Source organism: Sus scrofa, chromosome 13, assembly GCF_054392235.1.
Source record: "Sus scrofa isolate SSC_HxYL_T2T_F1_AM1 chromosome 13, Sscrofa_HxYL_maternal_Yorkshire_Landrace_v2.0, whole genome shotgun sequence".
NCBI classification, from domain to species: Eukaryota; Metazoa; Chordata; class Mammalia; order Artiodactyla; family Suidae; genus Sus; species Sus scrofa.
Window position 1 is genome coordinate 27,377,427 of NC_139395.1, and position 23,292 is coordinate 27,400,718.

The 23,292-nt window shown below is 38.3% G+C and overlaps 1 protein-coding gene across 13 annotated transcripts in view; it reads right to left on the reverse strand.

The window, feature by feature from the left end:
- Positions 1–10,559: 10,559 nt before the first annotated feature.
- The window catches only part of NGLY1 (N-glycanase 1), a 69,017-nt gene continuing 56,284 nt past the window's right edge, over positions 10,560–23,292 (reverse strand). For 11 of the 13 annotated variants that reach the window (XR_014822520.1, XM_084987254.1, XM_084987253.1 and 8 more), the window contains 3 exons: positions 19,923–20,108; positions 11,783–11,960; positions 10,560–11,262 (listed from right to left, as the gene is read on the reverse strand). Coding sequence is in view for 10 of the 13 variants with exons in the window: in XM_084987254.1 (XP_084843380.1) it covers positions 11,087–11,262; positions 11,783–11,960; positions 19,923–20,108 (540 nt within the window). In the remaining 3 variants the exon portion in view is untranslated. Of the gene's footprint in view, positions 11,263–11,782; positions 11,961–12,816; positions 17,170–18,638; positions 20,109–20,458; positions 22,608–23,292 lie in introns of those variants that run through there. The other 2 variants (XR_014822518.1, XR_014822519.1) reach the window with 2 other exon arrangements.

Sequence of the window (23,292 nt, forward strand, 5' to 3'; positions counted from 1 at the left end):
GGAGTTCCTGTCATGGCTCAACAGTAATGAACCCCGCTAGGATCCATGAGGACACGGGTTTGATCCCTGGCCTCGATCTATGGGTCAGAGATCTGGTGTTGCCGTGAGCTGTGGTGTAGGTTGCAGATGCAGCTCAGATCCCACATTACTGTGGCTGTGGCCTAGGCCAGCAGCTGTAGCTCCCATTTTGACCCCCTTAGGTTATGCTGCAGAGTGTGGCCCTAAAAAGCAAAAAACACCATGAGGGACTCAAAATTTCATAATAAATTGGTATTATTGATAGAAATAGGAAAGGTGAGAAAGGAAAACATTTGGAGATAAGGAGGTGGATTTGTAGATGGGATAGAATATAGTTTAAGATGATGTTGGCTCATCCAAATGATTACCGAATTGATTTAATTAACTATGAAATCCAAAGTACATGTAATTCCTTCCCAAAGGTGCCTACCATAATTTATGCAGTGATTACTTTTGAAAGAAACAATCTATTGCTTATATTTTTTATGCATTTACCTTCTCTTAATTGATAGTGATCTGGTACAGCATCTCTTACAGAAGGCTGAGATTTAACTGATCTTTGAAACCTTATTTTCTTCCACAATGAACTTTGTCTGCATCTTATCAATTTACAGTCAAGAGGTTCAAACGTCACACATACTGGCAGCTTGTCGGGAAGTTGGGGTCTACACCTGTGCTGCATAACAGTGAGTTAATTACAGCATGTCATTCCCTTTAAAATGGCTCATGGCTCCATGTGGATCTCTGAACTCTAAGAATAAGAGCCTCCACCTCTATGCTCTGTTGTACACAGGCCAAAGCTCCAGGACCACCAGGCCTATACTCAGCCATCAGGCTCTCTGTTAATCTGACTTCCTCTTCAAAATTACTGTCATCCTACAATGCCAAACATATCTGCCACACATAACAGAAGTTCTTTCCAATTCTTATAATGTTCATCTGTTACATGAGGATAAGCAATGAAATTGTGTTTTGTTCTATATACATAAGTAAGTAGGAAACAAGAAGTCTAGAATATGGTATGTTTGATGTTCTATATTTTGAGACTAGTCAGTAAATTTGAGGCTCAGATTTTAAAAAATATCTCATTACCAATTACATCTGTACCAAAAAATCTGGCTGATTTTTTTTTGGGGGCGGGGGGGGGGGAGCTGTGCCTGTGGCATGCAGAATTTTTCAGGTCAGAGACTGAACCTGAGCCACAGCAGTGACAGTGCTGGATCCTTAACCTGCTGAGCCACCAGGAACTCCAAAATCTGGCTGATTTAATTTATATTAGAGTAAATAAAAAATGTCTTTTTATTTAATCTTATTTTTTTTTATCGTTGCATCCGTGACATATGGAAGTTTCTGGGCAAGGGACTGAATCTAAGCCACAGCTGTGGCAACCCAGGATACTTCAACCCACTGCACCTGGCTGGGAATGGAACCCATGCCTCCCAGGGACTCAAGCTGCTACAATCAGATTCTTAAGCCACTGCACCACAGTGAGAACTCTTTAAAATGTCTTTTTAAAATTTCTGCTTAAATATTTTCTCCCCTAACGGTATTAGTCCTGTGCTGAGGAGCCGAAGGCTCCTGGTACCCTCAGTTTCCATTAGAGTGCTCAGTATATGGGAGCTGTTCAGTCAGGAGGAATGAAGTGTTTGTAGTGGTTGCAATGAATTGGTTACATCTTTTTTTTTTTTTTAACATATATATTTTTTTATTTTCCCACTGTATAGCAAGGGGGTCAGGTTATCCTTACATGTATACATTACAATTACATTTTTCCCCCCACCCTTTCTTCTGTTGCAACATGAGTATCTAGTGAATTGGTTACATCTTGAAGATGTTTCTAAAAGTATGGGAAACTAGACGGATAGGTATCACCTCAGGACATGTTGCTGGTATTTTGATTTTTTTTGGAGGGGGGATATTTGCTAAGAGATATTTTTTCATGTACCTCTTTCTCTTAAAAAATTTGGCAAGAATAAAAACCAAACTAAGCAAATCATTAAAAAATCCAACAAGATATTAGTTGCTTCAAATTACAATGCATTTGTATTACTATGCCATCATAAAAGTGGAAAACATATTATGATTCACAAACAAATTATGAAACATGATGTGTAATGAAATTCTACTTTAGAAAAAAAAGATAAACTTTAAAATTTGGGTCCATATTTATATAGACATATTCACTTGTATGTGTAATATAGTAAAAATGATATAAAAGAATTTATTTATAAAACAGAAACAAACTCACAGATTTTAATATCAAACTTGGTTATCAAAGGGGAAACTGTTGAGGGGAGGGATAAATTAGGAGGATGGGAGTAACATATACACATTACTATATATAAAAATAGATAGTCTCCCAAGGCAACAGAAATTGAAACAAAAATAAACTAATAGGACCTAATCAAACTGACAAGCTTTTGCATAGCAAAGAAAACCATAAAAAAAAAAAGACAACCTATGGAATGGGAGAAAATCCTTTCAAACAATGCAACTGACAAGGGCTTAATCTCTAAAATATACAAACAATTTATACAACTCAACAGCCAAAAAAACCCCAAAAACCAAAAACCAAAAAAATCAACAACCCAATCAAAAAATGGGCAAAAGACCTGAATAGACTTTTTTCTAAAGAAGATATACAGATGGCCTACAGGCACATGAAAAAATGATCAACATTAGTAATTATTAGAGAAATGCAAATCAAAACTACAATGATGTACCACCCCACACCACTCAGGAATGGCCATCACTTATAAGTCAACAAGTAACAAACGCTGGAGAGTGTATGGAGAAAAGGGTACCCTTCTTCACTGTTGGTGGGAATGTAAATTGGCACAACCACTATGGAAAACAGTATGGAGGTACCTCAGAAAACGAAATATAAAGCTACCACATGACCCAGCAATCCCACTCCTGGGCATATATCTGGACAAAACTTTCATTCAAAAAATACATGCACCCCCATGTTCAGTGCAGCACTATTCACAATAGCCAGGACATACAAATAACCTAAATGTCCACTGACAGATGAATGGATTAAGAAGATGTGATATATATACACAATGGAATACCACTCAGTCATAAGAAGAACAAAATAATGCCATTTGCAGCAACATGGATGGAACTAGAGACTCATACTAAGTGAAGTAAGTCAGCAAGAGAAAGACAAATACCATATGATATTACTTATATCTGGAACCCAATATATAGCACAAATGAACCTCTCTACAGAAAAGAAACAAACTCATGGATATGGAGAACAGAGTTGTGGTTGCCAAGGGGGAGGGGGAGGGAGTGGGATGGGCTGGGGTTAGTAGATGCAAACTATTGCATTTGGAATGGATAAGCATTGAGATCCTATTGTATAGCACATGGAACTATATCTAGTCATTTGTGATGGCACATGATAGAGGATAATGTGAGAAAAAGAATGTATATATCTATATCTATATTTATATCTATATATGTATGACTGGGTCACTTCTCTATACAGCAGAAATTGACAGAAGATTATAAATCAACTATAATAGAAAAAATAAAAATCTTAAAAAAAAATAGATGACTAACAAGGACCTACTGTATAGCACAAGGAAATATACTCAATACTTTGGAATAACCTACATGGCCTCAACCCCAGGATTTTGACTTAAAATCTCCTACAAGAGGCCTGGAGACCTGCATTTTAAGCAAGACCCTCAGAAAGTGTAATACAGTCCTTACTCTGGGAAACACTGCCCAAAACATCCTATGCTCTTTGTGAGTCTCTCCAAGTACACGAGAGAAATCGCAGAAATATCCAATACACAGCTTGTGACGTCTTTCTTTTTTCTATTTATATATTCCCATTGTGATACACTCACTAATAGTTTAAAGTAGGAATTATTTCATAAATAGTATAATTTAATCTGTGGGCAATTCCTTCTGCAGTGAGTGAAATCAAAATTATACTTTATTTTTCAGAAAATGGGCCTTAAACACATTCAAACTAAGAAAAATAATTAAATTGTATTCACAAAGCCAAATGAAAAGTCTCTCCCAAATATCACGATTTATGAATTATGATATGGAGAGTCCGAGAACTCAAATGTAGGCTATTACCATTGTCCTACTGAAAACACGTCTTTAAAGCAGTGATTATTTAACATGTATACCTATTTGGTAACAAGGCATTCCTGCAGCTCCCTGGGCACATGGGGCTGGGAGTATTCTACACAGAGTGGATATAAGGGAGGAGGGCCACCTGCCTCTGGCTGGCGAGTGGGACAGCACAGGAACCTCTGGGTAGAGGCCTATTCCCATACATCTGAACAAGAAAAAATGGTACTTAGGTTTGCACTGTGCCTTTTGGGCAACTCCTCCACCACCTGATGTTTATAGGGTAATAGTATTTTATTAAGAAAAATACCTTATTTTTCCTTGGTGGCAAAGATGTGCGACACAATAGCATGAACATTTGGTACTAACTCTTCTTATCCAATGAGGTGATTTGACTCCAGCCAACATCACAATGCTCTCTTTTTCAGCCATGAATTTTCTGAAATTCAACTACTTCATGATTCATTTTACAAAGTTTTCCTGCCATCCTTCTCCCTTAGCATTTAATCTCTTTCAAATTTAAGTTTACAACTACAAGAGCTTTGATGGTTTCATATTTATTAAGTGAAGATCAAAGGCCTTCTTTGCTGCTTTTAGTCATTTACATCTGCAAGAGATAACATTTCAGATGACAGTTTTTCTTTTCACCAAAAAATTTAGGATGAGAATGCCTTCATTTTCAAGCATTTATTTTTCTCTAAGCCTAAATGTTCTCCAAATTATAAGCATACTGCCATCATACATGGAATTTCATTCAGTGTTATATTTCAAGAACACCAGGAATTCAACACACCATTCTCTACTGCCACCAGATAGAGATTTGTCCCTGTTCTTCCTATAAAGCCCCTCTCCTAGTAAGACTGGTTTTGGGGCTCATCAAAAGGTGTAAGTCAAAGGTTGTTATTTTCCTAAATAGGCCTTATAGAGATGATGACTTTTTGTGGTGTTATGCTTTTTTGTTTGACAAAGGATTGTCCACATACTTAACAAAGATGGATCACAAGTGGATAAAAACATAGATCAGGCAAAATATCCAAACAGGCAATCACAGAGCAGGGCAGCCAAATGACCAATAAATGTAAAAGGATATGCTAACTCACCCATCATCAGAAAAACGCAAAGTAAAGCAACAAAATACCATTTCACACATATCATAATGGCAAAGTTTAGTCAATGGGAATGTAAGTTGGTGCAGCCATTATGGAAGAGTATCCAGGTTCCTTAAGAAAACTAAATATGGATCTGCCATATGATCCAGCAATCCCACTCCTGGGCATAAATCCAGAGAAAAACATAATTTGAAAAGATACATGCACCCCAATGTTCATTGCAGCACTATTTACAATAGCCAAGACATGGAAGCAATCTAAATATCCATTGATGGATGAAAAGATAAAGATGTTGTAAACATTACTCAGCTCTAAAAAAGAATGAAATAATGCTATTTGCAGCAATATGGGTGTAACTACAGATTATCACACTATGTGAAGTCACAGGAAGACAAACATCATGATATCATTTATATGTGGAATCTAAAAAAAGTTTCAAATTAAAGAGACTCACAGACATAGGTAACAAACTTATGGTAACCCAAGGGGAAAGGTGGGGCGAGGGATAAATTAGGAATTTGGAACTAACATATACACACTACTACAAATAAAACAGATAACCAAAAAGGACCTGCTATACATCACAGGAAACTATATTCATTATCTTGTAATAACCTATATAGAAAAGCCTTTTAAAAAAAGTATATATGTGTATGTGTATGTATAACTGAGTCACTTTGCTGTATACCTGAAAATATCACAATATTGTAAATCATCTATACTTCAAAAATTATAAAATTTAACAATAATTTAACAACAAAAATTATGAAATTTAACTCCAGGGTATGGAGAAGCAGGAATTGGAGTAAAATGCCAACTTGGCTCTGAACATCTTGGAGAAAAATTGGCAATAAGTTTGAAAATATACATATCCAGTGAGTCAGTAACTCTATATCTAGGAATATATCCTAGAGAAACTGCACTTTTCCACACAGAAACACAGATAGCATTTGTTATAATTGCAATAATAACTGCTTGTAATAAACTCTGAGGACAAGCCAAATATCCATCAGGTTGGTAAGGGAGAAATAAATTGTGATGCCATTAAATGATGGAATGAGTACAGCAATTAAGATAATTAAGATATATATGTATCAACATGGATACAGAAAATGACTGAAAAAGGAAATTATTGAACAGTATGTACTATTTATACTATTTATGTAGATTTGAAACTATATGATCAATATTATATATTAGTAGATATATGTACATAGTAAAAGTGGAAAAAAAATACAATGAATAACCTCTAGGTTCCTGATTGTAGGTGCGTGTGGGGGAGGAGGAGGAGGAGGGGTCTGAAGAGGGTCCACAGCGGCTTCAACTCCATAGGTGCCGTTTGGATTTTCCTTAGCAGATGAAGCAAATAAAACAAAATGTTAATACATTTTGCTTTTTTTTTTTTTTTTTTTTTTTGTCTTTTTGCCATTTCTTGGGCGCCTCCTGCGGCATATGGAGGTTCCCAGGCTAGGGGTTGAATTGGAGCTGTAGCCACCGGCCTACACCAGAGCCACAGCAACGCAAGATCCGAGCCGTGTCTGCAACCTACACCACCGCTCACGGCAACGCCAGATCCTTAACCCACTGAGCAAGGACAGGGACCGAACCCGCAACCTCATGGTTCCTAGTCGGATTCGTTAACCACTGCGCCACGACGGAAACTCCAATACATTTCACTTTTGGGTGGAGAGTACGTCAGTTTTTGTTAAATCATTCTTTGTACGTCCCTGTATTTTAAAAAAATTTTCTTTAGTGAAATATTGGTGTTCCCTTGTGGCTCAGACAGTTAAGGACCTGGGGTTGTCACTTCAGTGGCTCAGGTTGCTGCTGTGGCATGGGTTGGATCTCTGGCCCCAGAAACTTTGTTTGTTGTGGGCGCAAATTTTATTTATTTATTTATTTTAATTAACAAGTAGGGAGCTCCCACTGTGGCTTAGCAGTAATGAACCTGACTAGTATCCTTGAGGATGTGGGTTTGGTCCCTGGCCTCACTCAGTCGGTTAAGGATCTGGTGTTGCCATAAACTGTGGCATAATTTGCAGACGTGGCTTGGGTCCTGTGTCGCTGTGGTGTAGGCTGGCAGCTGCAGCTCTGGCTGGACCCCTAGCCTGGGAGCTTCCATGTGCAACAGATGCAGCCCTAAATAGCAAATAATAATAAAAATAAAAAATTTAAAAAATAAAAATTAACGAATAACAGGAGGGGATAACTGGGAAAAAAACTACAGTTACTAATCCATAGTGAGAGTGCTCTGATGGGACTGGCCACTCTGTAGTGATATTTACAAAGCATTCCAAAAAACTGTTCATGACAAGGATCCAAAGACAGCTACAGGAACTGAGCTTTGCCTCACAGAACACTCAAAGAAGTTGGGGATTATAGAAATAAAAATATAAAAATTAAGTCTCCTACACTTTGTATTTGGTACAGAAATAATCCCTACCACCGTAAGCAACTTGCGAATGGATTCTAAGTTCCTAAAAATTCAAAGAACCTCTCCTCAAGCTATTCAACATAGCAAATTATCTTGCTCTAAGTAATTTGTAATATAAAGCAATTAGTTGAAACTTGACTAAAACATGTAAATAAAATAGTACACTCCTTTAGGGCAGTCACAAACTCCGTCACATACAGGCAGATAACTTCTATGAGTAAAGTGACTGTAGGTAAAAACAAATTAATTCGTAAATAAAGCCATGCAATCCATTGCTCTAACTTTATAATCTTGGTAAACATGGGAACAGAAGAATATTTCTCTAAGAAGGAAGGTAGTTTGAGTATTACTGCAAACAGTGACTGGTGCTAGGCTGCAGCAGCAGAACTGGGGCAGAGTTTGGGTTGATGGTGACCGTGCCCCTTATAATGGGGATGCAGGTCCTGCCTTAAAGAAAGTGCAGCTGCTAGGCAGTCTCCACTGACTGCTGTCATTGTGTATACAGAAGCTAAAATCCTGATTTTGTGCTATATCTGTGAACATGATTTTAAACTGCTGGTTGAATAAGACTGGAGACATCCCAAATGTGAACTACCTTGAACTGAAAGGAATATTATGTACTTGTAGAGAGGCCTAGGAACTTTCACATGTTGTGGATATGGCCAAAAAATCTTTCATTCAATAAAAGTAAAAAATTTCTTTGTAAAAAATACTCAGAAAAAAAAAAATTCCTGTAAGTTCCAAAAAGCAAAGCTTGAATTTGCCTCATGCCAGCAACTATACATATAGCATCTACATTGTATCAGGTACCATGAGCGTTCTAGAGATGATTATGATTCTAGAGATGAGCGTTCTAGAGATGATCTAGTATGAGAGGATGTGTGTAGGTTTGGTGCAAATACTACACCATTTTCTAAAAGGGACTTGAGCATCCTTGGATTCTAGTGTCTGTGGAGAGTCCTGGAACCAATCCACTGTAGATAGTGAGCGATGACTGTTTTATATATAGAACATTTGAATAACAAACAAAACTGGCTAATGAACTTAATTGTAACCAAGGAAATGGAAGTTAAAATTAGATGTTTTTCACCCTTCAGATCAGCAAAAAGAGCAGTGCTCATTTACTTGATTATCCTACTTTGGACTGCAGTAACAAATTACATAGACTGGGGCTTGAACAACAAACGTTTCTCACAGTTGTGGAAGCTGGAAGCCTGAGATCAGGCCGGGTTCCTAGTTAAGACCTTCCCCTCTTCCTGGTTGAGGGATGGCCTCGTCCATTGTTCTCACTGCTGGGGTGAGTGAGAGGAAGCAAGCCACCTTCTCCTCTCCTAAGTGCATTAATCCCCTGCATGAAGGCTCCACCCTCATGACCTAATTATCTCCCAAAGGCCCCCACCTCCTAGTACCATCAGATTGGGGGTTAGGATTTCAACATATGAATTTGGGGAGGGGGGTACATAAACATTCAGTCCATAACAGTAATCTAACAGTTTAATGCTGTATAAATAAATAACTCTTAAAATGACTTTAGAAAAAAAATCAGAGCTTCCTTGTGGCCTAGTAGTTAAGGATCTGGTATTGTCACTGCAGTAGTGTGGGTTTGAATCCCTGGCCTGGGAACTTTCACATGTTGTGGATGTGGAGAAAAAAAAAATTCCAGATGACTGCTATACAAAGGGTAGCTGATATTAGGCCAGTTTATTGAGGGGATCTGTGTACTGTTAGCCCTGCTTTGCCTCAGTTACTTTTGCCTTACTAGTTTATCGTCACTAAGCTGTACATATAATTGAGAATTGCTTTGTCTCATAATTCTGTACTATTTCCAAACTTGCCTGCAAAATAAAGTATCAATTAACATGCGCCAGGCACACTGAAGTTGAAACTCTCACAGAACACATTTCAGGAAAAGTGTGCAACTAGTTTTCAACACTTCAACTCTATAAAAAAAAGGACACCTGAACTTTAATTACATTTCTACTTAAAGCCTTAGTAAAAATTAGAATGTTTCATTTTCAGAGATAAATTATATTCAGTTTATTTCAAATATCATAAGACTGCTTGTCGAGCTCCAGGTGTTCTCATGAAGAATGCTGGTCCACTTGATGATCCAAATACTCACCGTGCCAAAACCAGTTGCTTTAAGACAGGTAAGAGTCAAGTCTCTCCAATTTTATGTATTTGGCCACTATATGATGCTGTAATTAAGAGTTTGAGAGTGCCAGAAACTTTCTAATATCAAGACACTGATAAATTTAGATGCGCAAGCTATTTTTCTTTTAAATGTAACTTTTTAGCAAGAAAGTGGTCCTCAACAGGGTTCGACTACAATTGAAACAAAACTATAAGACCTTTGTTTCAGAATGTTAGTACATATTTATTAATGCATATAAATGTTTTACTGAGTTGCACAGGGTGAGAATGTCTAAGAATGTGCTTTTCTTGTCTGAAGAGTTGAGAACTCACTTTGCAGAATGTCACAAAGGCATGCAGAGGATGGAGCTGCGGTCATCTCCATCACTGCCTCCCTGCGGGTGCTATGACAACACTTTTCCACACAAAGACTCAATAAATGTTCACTAAATTTAATTGGAGAGGTTCTAGGGAACACACACACAAACTATTGATACACTATGTAAATTCTGAATAATATAGTTACATAGTTTCAAAGTCAAGAATAAACATTTTTTAAAAAAGAATAAACATTTTACTCAATGAGGTAGATAAAAATACTCAAAAGTAAACTCCAAAGTAAAGCATTTTCTGAAGTGTCCACATATTATGGTTTTATAACTTATCTGTAAATCTATGCTAAATGTTTTCATAATTCATCTCAAGTGGATTCTGATGTTTAGCATACTTATGATTTTTATTTAAACAAAGTAACCACTAAAAAGATATAAAGCAAAATAATTCATTTTATTTCTTAAATGCCTACATATTTACAATCATAAAAATTTTCATGCATTATAACTTATGAGAGAGCACACTTTCACATTTATTAAAAATTTAAAAACTTAGGAAATCTATTTCAATCACTTATGGAGAAATTAATCTGATCAGAAACTGTCAAATTACTATTATTAGCTTAAGATTTCATCATAATCACAAATAGCCTTAATCATAAATACCTTCATTTTACTTTCAAAACCATACTTACAATTTTTAGATTAAAATCTCATAATGGGGCAGTAAGACTTTACTCCAAATTATAGTCATATATGGAAGGGAGCTTTTAATTCAAGGTGTCATTATGGTCCATAGTATAAAGATATATTTTCATGAACATTACATGATGGAGAGCCAACAAGGAAATACACTAGTACAGGGTAGCAAACTGCCAACTAAGCATGCACAGAACCAACAGATTACTTTAGAACATGCTAAGTTCTTGATTATTGCCAGCTTTTCCATAATGTTCAGATCCTCAAAGGTCAATGAATTTTATAATTATCTCCAAACAATTTTCTTCATGGTCATTTAAGCTTTGTCTAAACAGCTGGGTGTGTTGCCAAGCAACACCACCATCTCCTCCGCTTAATTCTGCTTCCAAAATAACTTCAGTGGCACCAGAAAAATCATGATAGGAGTGAAGAGTTTTATCTGTCGGAAGAAAAAAAAAATTCACTTTGCTTTTGGTAAGAACATAAAGACAGTGTTTTGGAATGTATTTTATATACCTGCCTTACAGGTAAAAATCAACCCTCAAAAATAAATACAAATTAGAGCTTCTGCTATGGTGCAGTGAGTTAAGGCTCCTGTGTTGCTGCAGTTGTGGCACAGGTAACAGCTGTGGCTTGGATTTGATCCTTAGCCCAGGAACTTACATATGCCATGGGTGCATCCATAAAAAGAAAAATACATACATACATACAGAATATTCTTTATGGAGGAAATGCTTTCTCTGAAAAAGAAATGATTTTTCTCTTTCCCTTTCTGTTTCACAATAAAAAACATAAGTCCTGCTATTACAATGAGCTTGTACAGTTTTTAACTTGAACAATTTTTACTGCAATAGTATGAATAACTCTTAGGTAAGAAAACTCTGACTATATCGCAAACAAGTACAATTACTTTTCAGAGTCTTAAACACACTTCATGATTTAATTCTCCAAATGCTTACCGCCTGTCAGTTCCACTTGTGCTGTATCAGATCGCAATTTCCACTGTACTGTTCCAGTCTCAAAGGTCTGACTACTTGTCCTAATGGAAATGCTATCTACTTTCAGACCAACTGACCCACATTCAAACTTCCAGGAAATGTAAGCATAAGACGATCCTTCCTTTCGGGCTAAATACACCTATAATGTAAGAGGGGTAAAAGGAACTGTCAGAAATAATGAAACAGCATAGAAAGCACATACAAAGTCTTACTGTCACAGGTACTATGCATGAATGGTTATTACAATCCTAATTTTTCCCCATTGAAAATATTTTTTTCATTTTATTAGCGATTTTTCCTATAGCATCTTTTCTAAGGATGAAAGATATCTGAGTACAGGTGCCTCAGTAAGCATAGCCCTGAGGCTGCATGCTAACCAAATTTTGGCAAATTATATTCTCTTTTAAATTAATACATATAGCTACTTAAAATGAACTTTATGATGAATCCTGGTGGAAATGAAAGGTCCTTTTAAATGTAATTATCTTTTCTAACTCAATTTTCAGACACTTTCCTAGAATGAGATGGGCCATTTCCTCTAAAATCAAGCAAATAGTTCAGTCACTGCTGAGTAAGAGTGATGGTTTAAAGGTAATATCCACATTACCTGCTCACCTCTCTAAACAGCAGGCTCCCCATGCCTTCGTCATCCCTGCCCTACCCACTTTAAATGTCCTATTGAGGCATCCAAGCTTACTGGCTGCCTCCAGCCCATCTCCTTTCATAGTTTCATCTACACTCAAAACATGAAAACTGACATCCACTGCCTTGGTCTTTCACAGGTAACTGCACTCACCCAGGCTCAAGTCCCTAAGAATCTGACTCTTTAATCATTTATCCCTAATGTTCAAACCCATGCACTTCTTTGAACTAAGTCTTACAAACAAAAACAAAAACCAACTTTCCTCATTTATATTGCACTTACCACTACACTCAGGACTTTACACTCATCTTTCTGCAATTGCCTAAATAAAAATACTACTTCCTTCATATTATTTCCCTGGTCTGGAACATACAACAAGTACCTGCCTCTTGCATTAAATCCAAACTCTTAGTTTTCATGGTCCTTCAGAATTTTGTCCCACCTTGACTGCCAGTACTCCCTTACCCAAATGTAACTTTCTTTTCTTTTTTTTTTTTTTTTTTTTTTTTTTGGCTTTGTAGGGCTGCACCCGCAGCATATGGATGTTCCCAGGCTAGGGGTCGAATTGGAGCTACTGCTGCTGGCCTATGCCACAGCCACACAATGCCAGATCCTTAACCCACTGAGCGAGGCCAGGGATCAAACCCGCAACCACATGGTTCCTAGTCAGATTCGTTTCTGCTGTGCCAGACGGGACCTCCAAATGTAACTATTTAAATACAAGGTGCACTTGTACTATCTAACTTAACCAAACCATAAACTCTCTGATGGCACAGGCTGATTTATGGGATTTAATAAACAGTATTTAAGTATTAGGAATCAGCACAAGCATGCACACATTCTTCCCGAAATACCTATTCTACTTCTCAGGAGCAAATAGCTGAAAGTAACACATGAAACACATCTGCCATGGGGACATCCTACTCTGTGCCATTCTAGTCTGCAGTCATCAAGTAAAAAGTCAATCACTGCTAATATTCTATTCATATTCTATGCCATTTGGCAACCTATAGCTAGTTTTCTTCCAGGTTAAATGTCAGCTAATTTAATTTGAATCTTTAGAATCACTGAGCCATAAAGGACTCACTCTCCAAGGAAAATGACTTAATCTCCTTAGATATGTCTAATTGCCACTGCTGTCTGTGTAACAAGCTTAGATGAGTGCCTGCCCCACTCAAGCCCAGCAACCCCACCCTACCACCTCTCTGGTGCATGTGCCCCTACCACACACTCATCACAGCTGTCTGTCCCAAAACCCAGGGCTTAGGGCTGCACTAATACACCTGGGGAGCTGTTAGTTTCACCTCTGCTAAGCTACTGGGCATCAAGGGATTACCCAACACTTAATTACTCCTCTGAAGGAGTGGTTAGTAACAGGGGTGTCTGGAAAAGATGAGCCAAACAGAGGGGTTACTGGAAGAAAGGTGGTTGGAAGAAATTAAAAGATTGTAGGAAAGTAATCTTAAACGATAAATAAGTACATTTAAATTTATATCTCAATATACGTCTTCCATGTCTTGTGTGTTTTCAGAGCTCAATAGTTTCAAATGTCCCCCCCTAAAAGTGTGGGCATAAAATATGATAGGCTGAAGTCAGGTTAACTTCACATTTCTAGTTTAACCCAACTACTGCCTCGATTATATCAGGTAAGTCTTAGCCTGAACTGTTTTTAAGGGTCATAGAAGGTTTAAAATAGCTGTTGAACATGTCTGAGAATTGCTTTCTCTTAAGATTAACATTTTTAAGTCCTAAAGGTATTAAATTAGTTTTTACCTCCAAAAAGTTAAAAGATAAGATGGAATTCATTGCTGAATTCTTATATGCTTAAATAAAACTTTACATGTTATGTGAGCAGATAAAAGCTCTCAGGCTAATGAAACAGCATATGGAGATAAAACAGACCCTATTTATGTTGAAAATTCATGTAATCTTTTGATGACAGTCCATTTTGTCTACAGCATTTTTTTTTTTTTTTTTGGTTTGCTACTTTTTAAATTACTCATTTATTTATTATTTTGCTTTTTAGGGCCTCACTTGCAGCATATGGAGGTTCCCAGCCCCGTGGCTGAATTAGAGCTGTAGCTGCTGGCCTATACCATAGCCATAGCAGTGCAGGATCTGGGCCGTGTCTGCAACCTACACCACAGCTCATGACAACTCCAGATCCTTAACCCACTGAGCGAGGCCAGGGATCAAATCTGCAATCTCATGGTTCCTCGTTGGATTCCTTTCCACTGCGCCACAACAGGAACTCCCATATCATTTTAACCAACTTACTGAACTCAGCGTTTTTGGAGGTGGTAGGATGTTACCAAAATATGTATACTCAGTTTGGTAATTTGAAATGTACCAAAACAACAGGAGTTACATAAACCTCCAACTGTGGTCCCATCTAGGTATAAAACCAATAGAACCAGTAATTTATTTAGGAGGAAAAAAAATTATAACCTCTCAAATAGTCAACTGTTTGCTCTAAAGGGGGGAAAAACTTTTTTTTGTAACTGTTGATTGTTCATAACATCTTGATTTATCTTAAACAAATGTTTGCCTGTTGGCTTTTTAAATTCATAGGTAGATCCCTTCCTAGCACCTGTAAGGACAAAACGGCACACCACAATCTGTGTGCACTGGCACAACACCTGTGCATCTGTGGTTTCAGGTCTAAGTTACACTGCTCACAACTTACACAGATGAAACTCATCCTTTGGGGTGTGGCTGTGACCACTATTTCAAGACTCAACACAAGTGGAACATCACCCTTCTTTCTGTACTTCACATTCTCAGGAAGATCTTCACTTAAAGATTTTCTATTCATGTGCCAGACTAGTCACTCTGCTGCTACGGTCTCCTGGAGGTCACTCTTTACTGTACGGTTTGAAGCTGTTCTTGAGAATGCTTTTAAAACTAATATTCTGCTAAGGCTGCCAAGATGAACTCTAAGTAAATCCACCATACAGCAGACACCATGCAGTCATTCCCACAGATCTCTAGCAGTGCAGCTATATTTCTAGAATTTTTAACGCAGTGCTGGTAAACTGTTCTTGCTCATGTATTTTATCTTCGGTTTTTCCATTTGCTCATTGAAGTCCAACTCAGGTGTTCCCACTCTACTTAAATCCTTCTAGACTATGCTTCCCATTTATTCCCTTTGCAGCCTCTGGATCACTAGGGTGAGCATGTTCTTCCTTTGCCTGAACTCCTGCCTGGCTTCCTATTGGGTCACTGTGAGGTCATCAAAGGCCCTGGGGCCTGACAACTAACTGTTCACCCCTCTGGTCTTATTTCCCACTTGTTTTCCCTCATACGCTCTACTACTTCCTCTTCTCTACACGTGCCAGATGTTCCTCACTTTGGTGCGTTTGCACACACTACCTCTCATGCCCACATCCTGTCCCCACTCTGAGACCTCTCCCTCTGTTACATCCTCCAAAAGCCCACTCAGATAATCGCTTCTTCTGCAAGGTCTCTCTGACTCGAGACAGTGGCTCTTCCTTCCATCTCACACACAGACCATATCCTTCCAGCACTCACCTCACTAATATCAACAGTTGGCCCATGTGTCTTCCACCTACACAAGTCCATGCTCCCTTGGGTTTGTCTTACTCACTTACCATTACATCTTAAGTGCCGAGCATGTCAGCTGAATGACTGAGTGAATCAATTCTGGACATAATGCCACGCACCAAAAGTGCTAAAATGACTCTAGTGACAAAGGGAATGATAAAACTGCTCAAAAATGCAAAGTTTCTAAAAACATTCAAGGGACACAGTCTGAACAAAGAGAGAGTACCTATGGTGGCTCAACATAGCCCAAGGGTGGTGCAGAATTTATGCCATATACATGCAATCATTCTTTTTCATACCCATCAATCTCTACTAATACCTTTACTATGCGCTATAATGTAAGAATATTGAGAGTACCAAAGTGACCAGAAATATCAAGGGGTCTGCCCAGGAAACATTTACAGTCTAGTAGGAGAGAGGCAGATCTCTTCTCACACATATTAGAACACAGGTCAGGAAGGGGATACAGAGCGTGCAGTGAGTCAGGCAAGGGGAAAAAGGAGCCAGCTGGCTAAGACCAGAAGGGATGAGGCTTACACCAATTTCTAAGGATAAGAATAAGTTAATCTAACAAAAGGCAAAGAAAAGAGACTCTGTGGAGAGGGGGAGCAGGGCAGGGCAGCTTCAAAGCAGAGAGCAAGTGAGGAGCCTGTGCAAGGCCAGGGCACAGACGAGATTTGAACTGCTTTTTTTCTTACCCTAAGTTTACTCAGTAGCAAATGGGATTTTTTTGTCTTATCAGGACCACATCCATGACATATAGAGGTTCTCAGGCTAGGAGTTGAATCAGAGCTGTAGCCGCTGGCCTCCACCACAGCGACAGCAACATGGGCTCTGAGCCATGTCTGCAACCTGCAGCTCAAGGTAACACCAGAGCCTTAACCCACTGAGCAAGGCTAGGATTGAACTTGAATCCTCATGGGTTTGTTAACCACTGAGCCACGATGGGAACTCCTTCATTTATGGTATTTTGAAAATTTTTTTTGGCTACAGTGTGGAGGACATCTTTGAAGGGACCAAGACAATGCAGATGGATGAGTCAGGAAGCTGTTAACACCGCTTTTGTCAGGGAGTTCTTACTGTGGCTCAGTGGGTTATGAACCCAACTGGTATCTACGAGGATGCGGGTTTGATCCCTGGCCTCACTCAGTGCATTAAGGATCTAGCTTTGCTGTGGCTATGGTGTAGGCTGGCAGCTGCAGGTCCAATTCAGTCCCTAGCCTGGGAGCCTCCATATGCCATAGGTGTGGCCCTAAAAAGAAAAAAACACATCACTTTTATCAAAGTGTTATTACTTGCCTCCTAACAAGTAGACTCCTGATTTAGCTTTTTATACTCCCTTCAAATTCATACACTCCTGAACAATGTATCTGCTAAGCAGTAAAATTTAGTTCTTCTCTCTGCTCCTGGGAGACTACCTGCTTGAGAGGGTAAGAATCTATTCTAAATGTCCAGGCTGGAGATACTGAGGAAAGGTGTGGTGCAAAACAAACTCCTACTTTATAGTGGATTTAGAGACTCCCTAATTGGGGGCATCCTAGAACATAACTGATAATACTAACTTAGGTGAAAATTTCACATTTTAATGGCAATATATTACTTCAGAGTTATTTATTTTTTCCCCTGTTGTTGGTAAAGTTTTTTTTTTTTTTAATTGTTATTTCCCAATAAGAGTTATTTTTACTAGTCTCTACAAGTGTAGTCACAATTCTGGTACTTTTCATTTAATACTAAATATTTTAACTGGAAATGGAGTCATTAAGCTTTTTTTAATTTAAGGTACCCTTTGTAAAAGTATGTGAAGGCAGAAACTTTACTTGAGTAGGCACCTGTGTTGTAGGAATGGCCCTCACACCTCATCTACATTATTTAAAGCCTCCTCATACAATATACCCTTTGCACCTCACATGCTGCCCTGTAGCTCCCCTGCTTACAAACACCTACTCAGAACACCTACTCTTCTCTCCATGTCCAGTATTACCTGCTCTGTGGGGCTTTGCCTAGCTCCCATGCCAGGGCTACTTAGCCACACCCCGTGTTGCTATAGCAACGTGCTGATGTCCTTATCATAGCACTCAGCATTGTGGCCAAGACGGCTAAGCTTTAGCGTCCTCTGTTAGATTGTGAGGGCAGAAACAGCATCTTCATGTTCTTACCATGCAGCTGATGACAGGCAGCGCCTGGCAGGACAGGCACTCAGTACTGGTTTGCAGATGAACAAACGCATGAACAGGACCAAGAATAAGCCGTAGACTAGACCTATTCTTCAGCACATCACTGTTTTCTCCAACAGGACTACAGTTAGAAAGGTGTCATGCTTTTTTCACTAGTTCAGCAAGCACAGACTAGTCCTTGGATAAATACCGTGTCTATCCTATCTGCTTTCTGTTCAGAGAGATTTTTTATTTTTATTTTATTTTTTTGCTTTTTAGGACCACACCCACGGCATATGGAGGTTCCCAGGCTAGCGGTAGAATCAGAGCTACAGCTGCCAGCCTACACCACGCCACAGCAATGCCAGATCTGAGCCACGTCTGTGACCTACACCACAGCTCATGGCAATACCAGATCCTTAACCCACTGAGTGAGGCCAGGGATCGAACCTGCAACCTCATGGTTCCTGGTCAGATTCGTTTCTTCTGCACCATGATGGGAACTACCTGTTCAAAGTAATTTTTAAGGTAAAGATAGTCTTCCAGAAAATCATCCTCTCTTATCAACCAGATAGTCAATTACAGATACACACATCTTGAAATTTTAACTCTTATCTTGTTTTATATGCCCTTCTTTTAACCGAAGAAGAAAATTCCTATATCTACAATCTCAATAATCCTATAAATTATTCTTGGCTTAATGCAAAAAAGATAGTCAAAATAAGCACCAAGATAAGTTTAGAGCCAAAACCTATGGGGAACAAAACAGAAAGAAAGGACTTTATCTTTGAATGTCTCTAGTCTGATCAGTTCCTAGCACAAGATAAGGATGCTCCTAAACACCAGCAGCTCAATCTGTGACCTTTTTTTAAAAATTTATGTATTTATTTATTTATTGGCTGTGCCCATGGCAAGCAGAAATTTCCGGGCAGGGACTGAACCTGTGCCACAGCAGTACAAAACAAGATCCTAAACCCACTGCACCACCAGGGAACTCTCTGTGCCTCACTTTTTAAAACTACTGGGGTATGTCTTACCAGGGAACAACTTCCCTTCTCACTCTTCACTTGGTGAGTTCATTCACTCCAATGAAATTTACTGACAATGTGGTAGGTCTGCTGAAGTTATGTGAGTAGCTCTGAGCTTATTTTCCCTGTCTGTCTAAGGGGTAGGGCAGTTTAAAAGCAAATCTTATTGTTACAGATGACATGTGACAACAATGTACAAGTTGCTATAATGAGCTACTACAGTCCTAGCATCCCTTTCTTTCTTTGTTTTTTAAGACACAGAGACAAAGTAACCAATATTGCTACATGATCATCCACATTCTTATGAAAGGAAAGCACGGGAGATGGTTGGCTCTTGGGACTGTAGACTAAATCTGCCATAGTCCCTAACAGTTTGCCTTTCAGTAGGCAATCAATATATACCCATGAAGGAACTGGATAACAACATACTCTATATATTTACGTAAAAACTTGCCATAAGGTTGGTCATAGACTTATTTTTCCCCATAAAAGAACTAAATCCTGCCTCTTTGATGAAAATGGATACTTCCTTGATATAAACACACAAACTTCTAATGGACTTTTGATTAAATGTTGGGAGCAGGATTTTCTTTTACAAGTTTAGAGATTACTAAAAGTAATTTTGGTATCATTTTTTACATTACACACAGCTGAAAAATGAAGTCCATGGTTTAATCAATGACTAGGTTTTAAACAGTTTCATGCATTGTTACCATGTTCCAGTCTGTTTCAACTTTTCTGAATATGGATTCCATTTTCCACACACCATTCTCCCATCCATCAAGAATTCGGTTATTACTTGAAACTCGGACATAATGATTTTTTACAGTATTGTAGCAAAGGTGGAGCTGCTTAGAAATCTTCTCTTCTTCAGAGGGGATGAACAGGATTTCTTTACTCTTAAAAGGAAAGCAGAATTAGTTCTTCAACATAATAGAAAATAGCTACACAAAAGAGGTACTCCTATGTATAGTGGTTAAGAGGTTTCTTCAACTTCAAAATGAAAAATTGGTGCTATTGAAAAATTTGGGAAACATTTTATAGGTTAAATATGATCAGTGCAATGCTAAGCACCGAACATTACTAGACAGAAAACAAGAAATAAAAAATGTAGCTCTGACTTATACTTTTGTGATTCTGTGTCAACAAGAATTCAGTTCCACCCCTACCACCACCACCTTAAACTGGACTATTGTAATTGCTTCCTAAATTGACTCTCAGCTTTCAACTCCCTCTCTCTCTCTCTCTCTTTTTTTTTTTTTTTGGTCTTTTTAGGGCCACATCCATGGCATATGGAGATTCTCAGGCTAGGGGTCAAATTGGAACTGTAGCCACCGGCCTACACCCCAGCCACGGCAATGCTGGATCTGAGCCCCATCTGCAACCTACACCACAGGTCATGGCAAAGCTGGATCCTTAACCCACTGAGCGAGGTCAGGGATCAGACCTGAATCCTTGTGGATACTAGTCGAATGGGAACTCCCTAGCTTTCAAGACTTAAGCACTCCACATAGCAATGAAAGGGACTGTTAAAAATGTGAAGTGGGATACATCACTTTCTTGCTTATCTCATTCCACTGACTTCCTACAGTGCTGCAACTCTAACCCCTACACGGCAGTCCCCTGCCTGCTTCTTCCACCAGGTCTCACTTCACTCTTCCCTTCTACCTCTACACTCCTACAATGTTACTTTTCCCTTAGTTACTTAAAAGTGCCCAGCTTGTTCCTGCCTTGGGGCCTTGACACAAGCCCTTCCCTCTGTTTGGAATGCTGCTTTCTACTTGCCATATGCTTGACTGTTTCTCATTCTTTGGGCCTTAGCTAAAAGCCATTTTACCAGTATCCTTTCCTGATAACTGAAGCTAGGAGGTACAGCTGCAAACAGTTTTCTGCACCTGTGAAATCTGCTACAAAAGCTCATGTTTCACCTTAAAATTCCATACAAATTTTGCATTCTATTACAAAATAAATCAATGTTTACTTTAATGTAAAAGAGTCCCCTGAAATCGCTGAGTGAATCTAAAGCTTGACAAAGACGATATCCTACATCTTTATGTGCCACTGTCACAGTGTCCCCTCTTCCTTAAACATGAGCACAGCAGCGCTGTGGGTCAGGTAACTCCTCCTGGCAGGGGCTGCCCTGTGCACTGCAGGTTGTCTGGCAGCATCCCTGGCCTCCACCCACCAGATGCCAGTGGTATCTCTCCTCTCAGATGAAGCACCCTGAATGTCCCCAGATGTTGCCAAATGTCTCCTTGGAAGGCAAAATTATCTACCACTGAGAACCATGCTCTAGTCTGTGCCAACATCTTGCTTTTTACTAATTAATCAAGATAGTAGGTAAACCATTTTTTGTTAAACATTGGGAACTAGATATCAAATAATACAAAAACTTGAAATGTATAAGAATCAATATGTACAACATAAAACATCTTAGAGATAGAAAGATAAATTTATAAATGTAAGAATAAAAAGATAATTCCTTAGATTTGTGAATATTACTGCCAAGAAGATAAGGTTAAAAAAAAAGCAGCTTATTATTTTTAGAAGATGACTTTCTAACTATGAATTATGCTTAACTTTAGAATAAGCACGTAACAATACTTTCCCATTCTTCTCTTCTTTATCAAAGATATTGAGAGTGCTGACATAAACCAAATGGAATTAAGATTTTAAATTAACACTATCTACTATTTTACCAAGTATAACTAATTATCAAATGGAAAAGAAAAATGTGTTGTTGAACATATCATTTATAACAATATTTCACAAATGCTTTAAAATCTAAGATTAAGATAAAAATTTTCTTTCTGAAAATGGTATCACCAATGTTTCTTTTTTCACTTGACTTCAAGGTATAGTTCCCTAATTTTTTAGCACAGACACTTAATCCATGGCCCTATGGTCTCCAGAAATTTAGAAATTAAAAATTTTTTCAAAAGGGAAAACAATATGGGTATATGACCCAAATCATATTTTTAAAGTTTAATCAACTTATGTGCCATGCAAGAGGAAGCACACTCGTCCATAAAAAGAAAATGAAGACTTAAATACTCATGTTTTAAATTGAACACAGCTGTGAATTACATTAGCTCTTTTCAATGGGCTTCATTTAGATTTATACTTGTAACTTGTGCTGTATCAGCAGTGATCTGAATTATTTGTTGAATTTAGATCTTATAATTCTATGGCTGAATCAACACTTCTAGTGCTAAAGATGATGGGATAGATGAAAAAATAAAGTTTATCAGGGATAATTCATCCCTTTGGGACATACTCCTTTATTAGAGAAATAAGTTGTAACAATGGCAAATTTAGAAAAAGCAGATATAGGAGTTCCCATCATGGTGCAGCAGACACGAATTCGACTAGCAACCATGAGGTTGTGGGTTTGATCCCTGGCCTCACTCAGTGGGTTAAGGATCCGGCGTTGCCGTAAGCTGTGGTGGAGGTCACAGACGTGGCTCAGATCCTGCATTGCTGTGGCTGTGGCATAGGCTGGCAGCCGTAGCTCCAATTTGACCTCTAGCCTGGGAACCTCCATATGCAGTGGGTACAGCCCTAAAAAAAAGCAAAACAAATAAACAAGTAGAAAAAGTAAGATATGAAACAGTTTTGAACTGTTTGATATTGCTATTGTGACGGATTATTTTCCTTTCAAGCATTTTTCATTACATATCTTCTTAGATATTTATATTAAATCCCTTCTAGTGAGTCAATTTTAAGGTCACTAAGGGCTAAGGACAGTCTATTGTATTAATGTCCATTACAGAGCACATTGCTTTTCAGCTAGCTCCTAACTCTAGAAATTATATTTCCATTGTTCATTATTTAATTTGGGGAGATTAATCAAGGGATTATATCTTAGAATAAGTCTGACCACATAATAGTACTCGTACCAATAACAATTTCTAGCCAAAACCGGATGTATGCAAGTATGTGATAAGAAATAAACACGTTCATTAGCTGAACTACCTAGATTCTATTTTTTTCCCCACTGTACTTTACAGCATTTTCATAGCACCGAATACGACTTCACAAAAGAGGATATCCAAAATTTTAAAGAACAGACATTCTACTTCA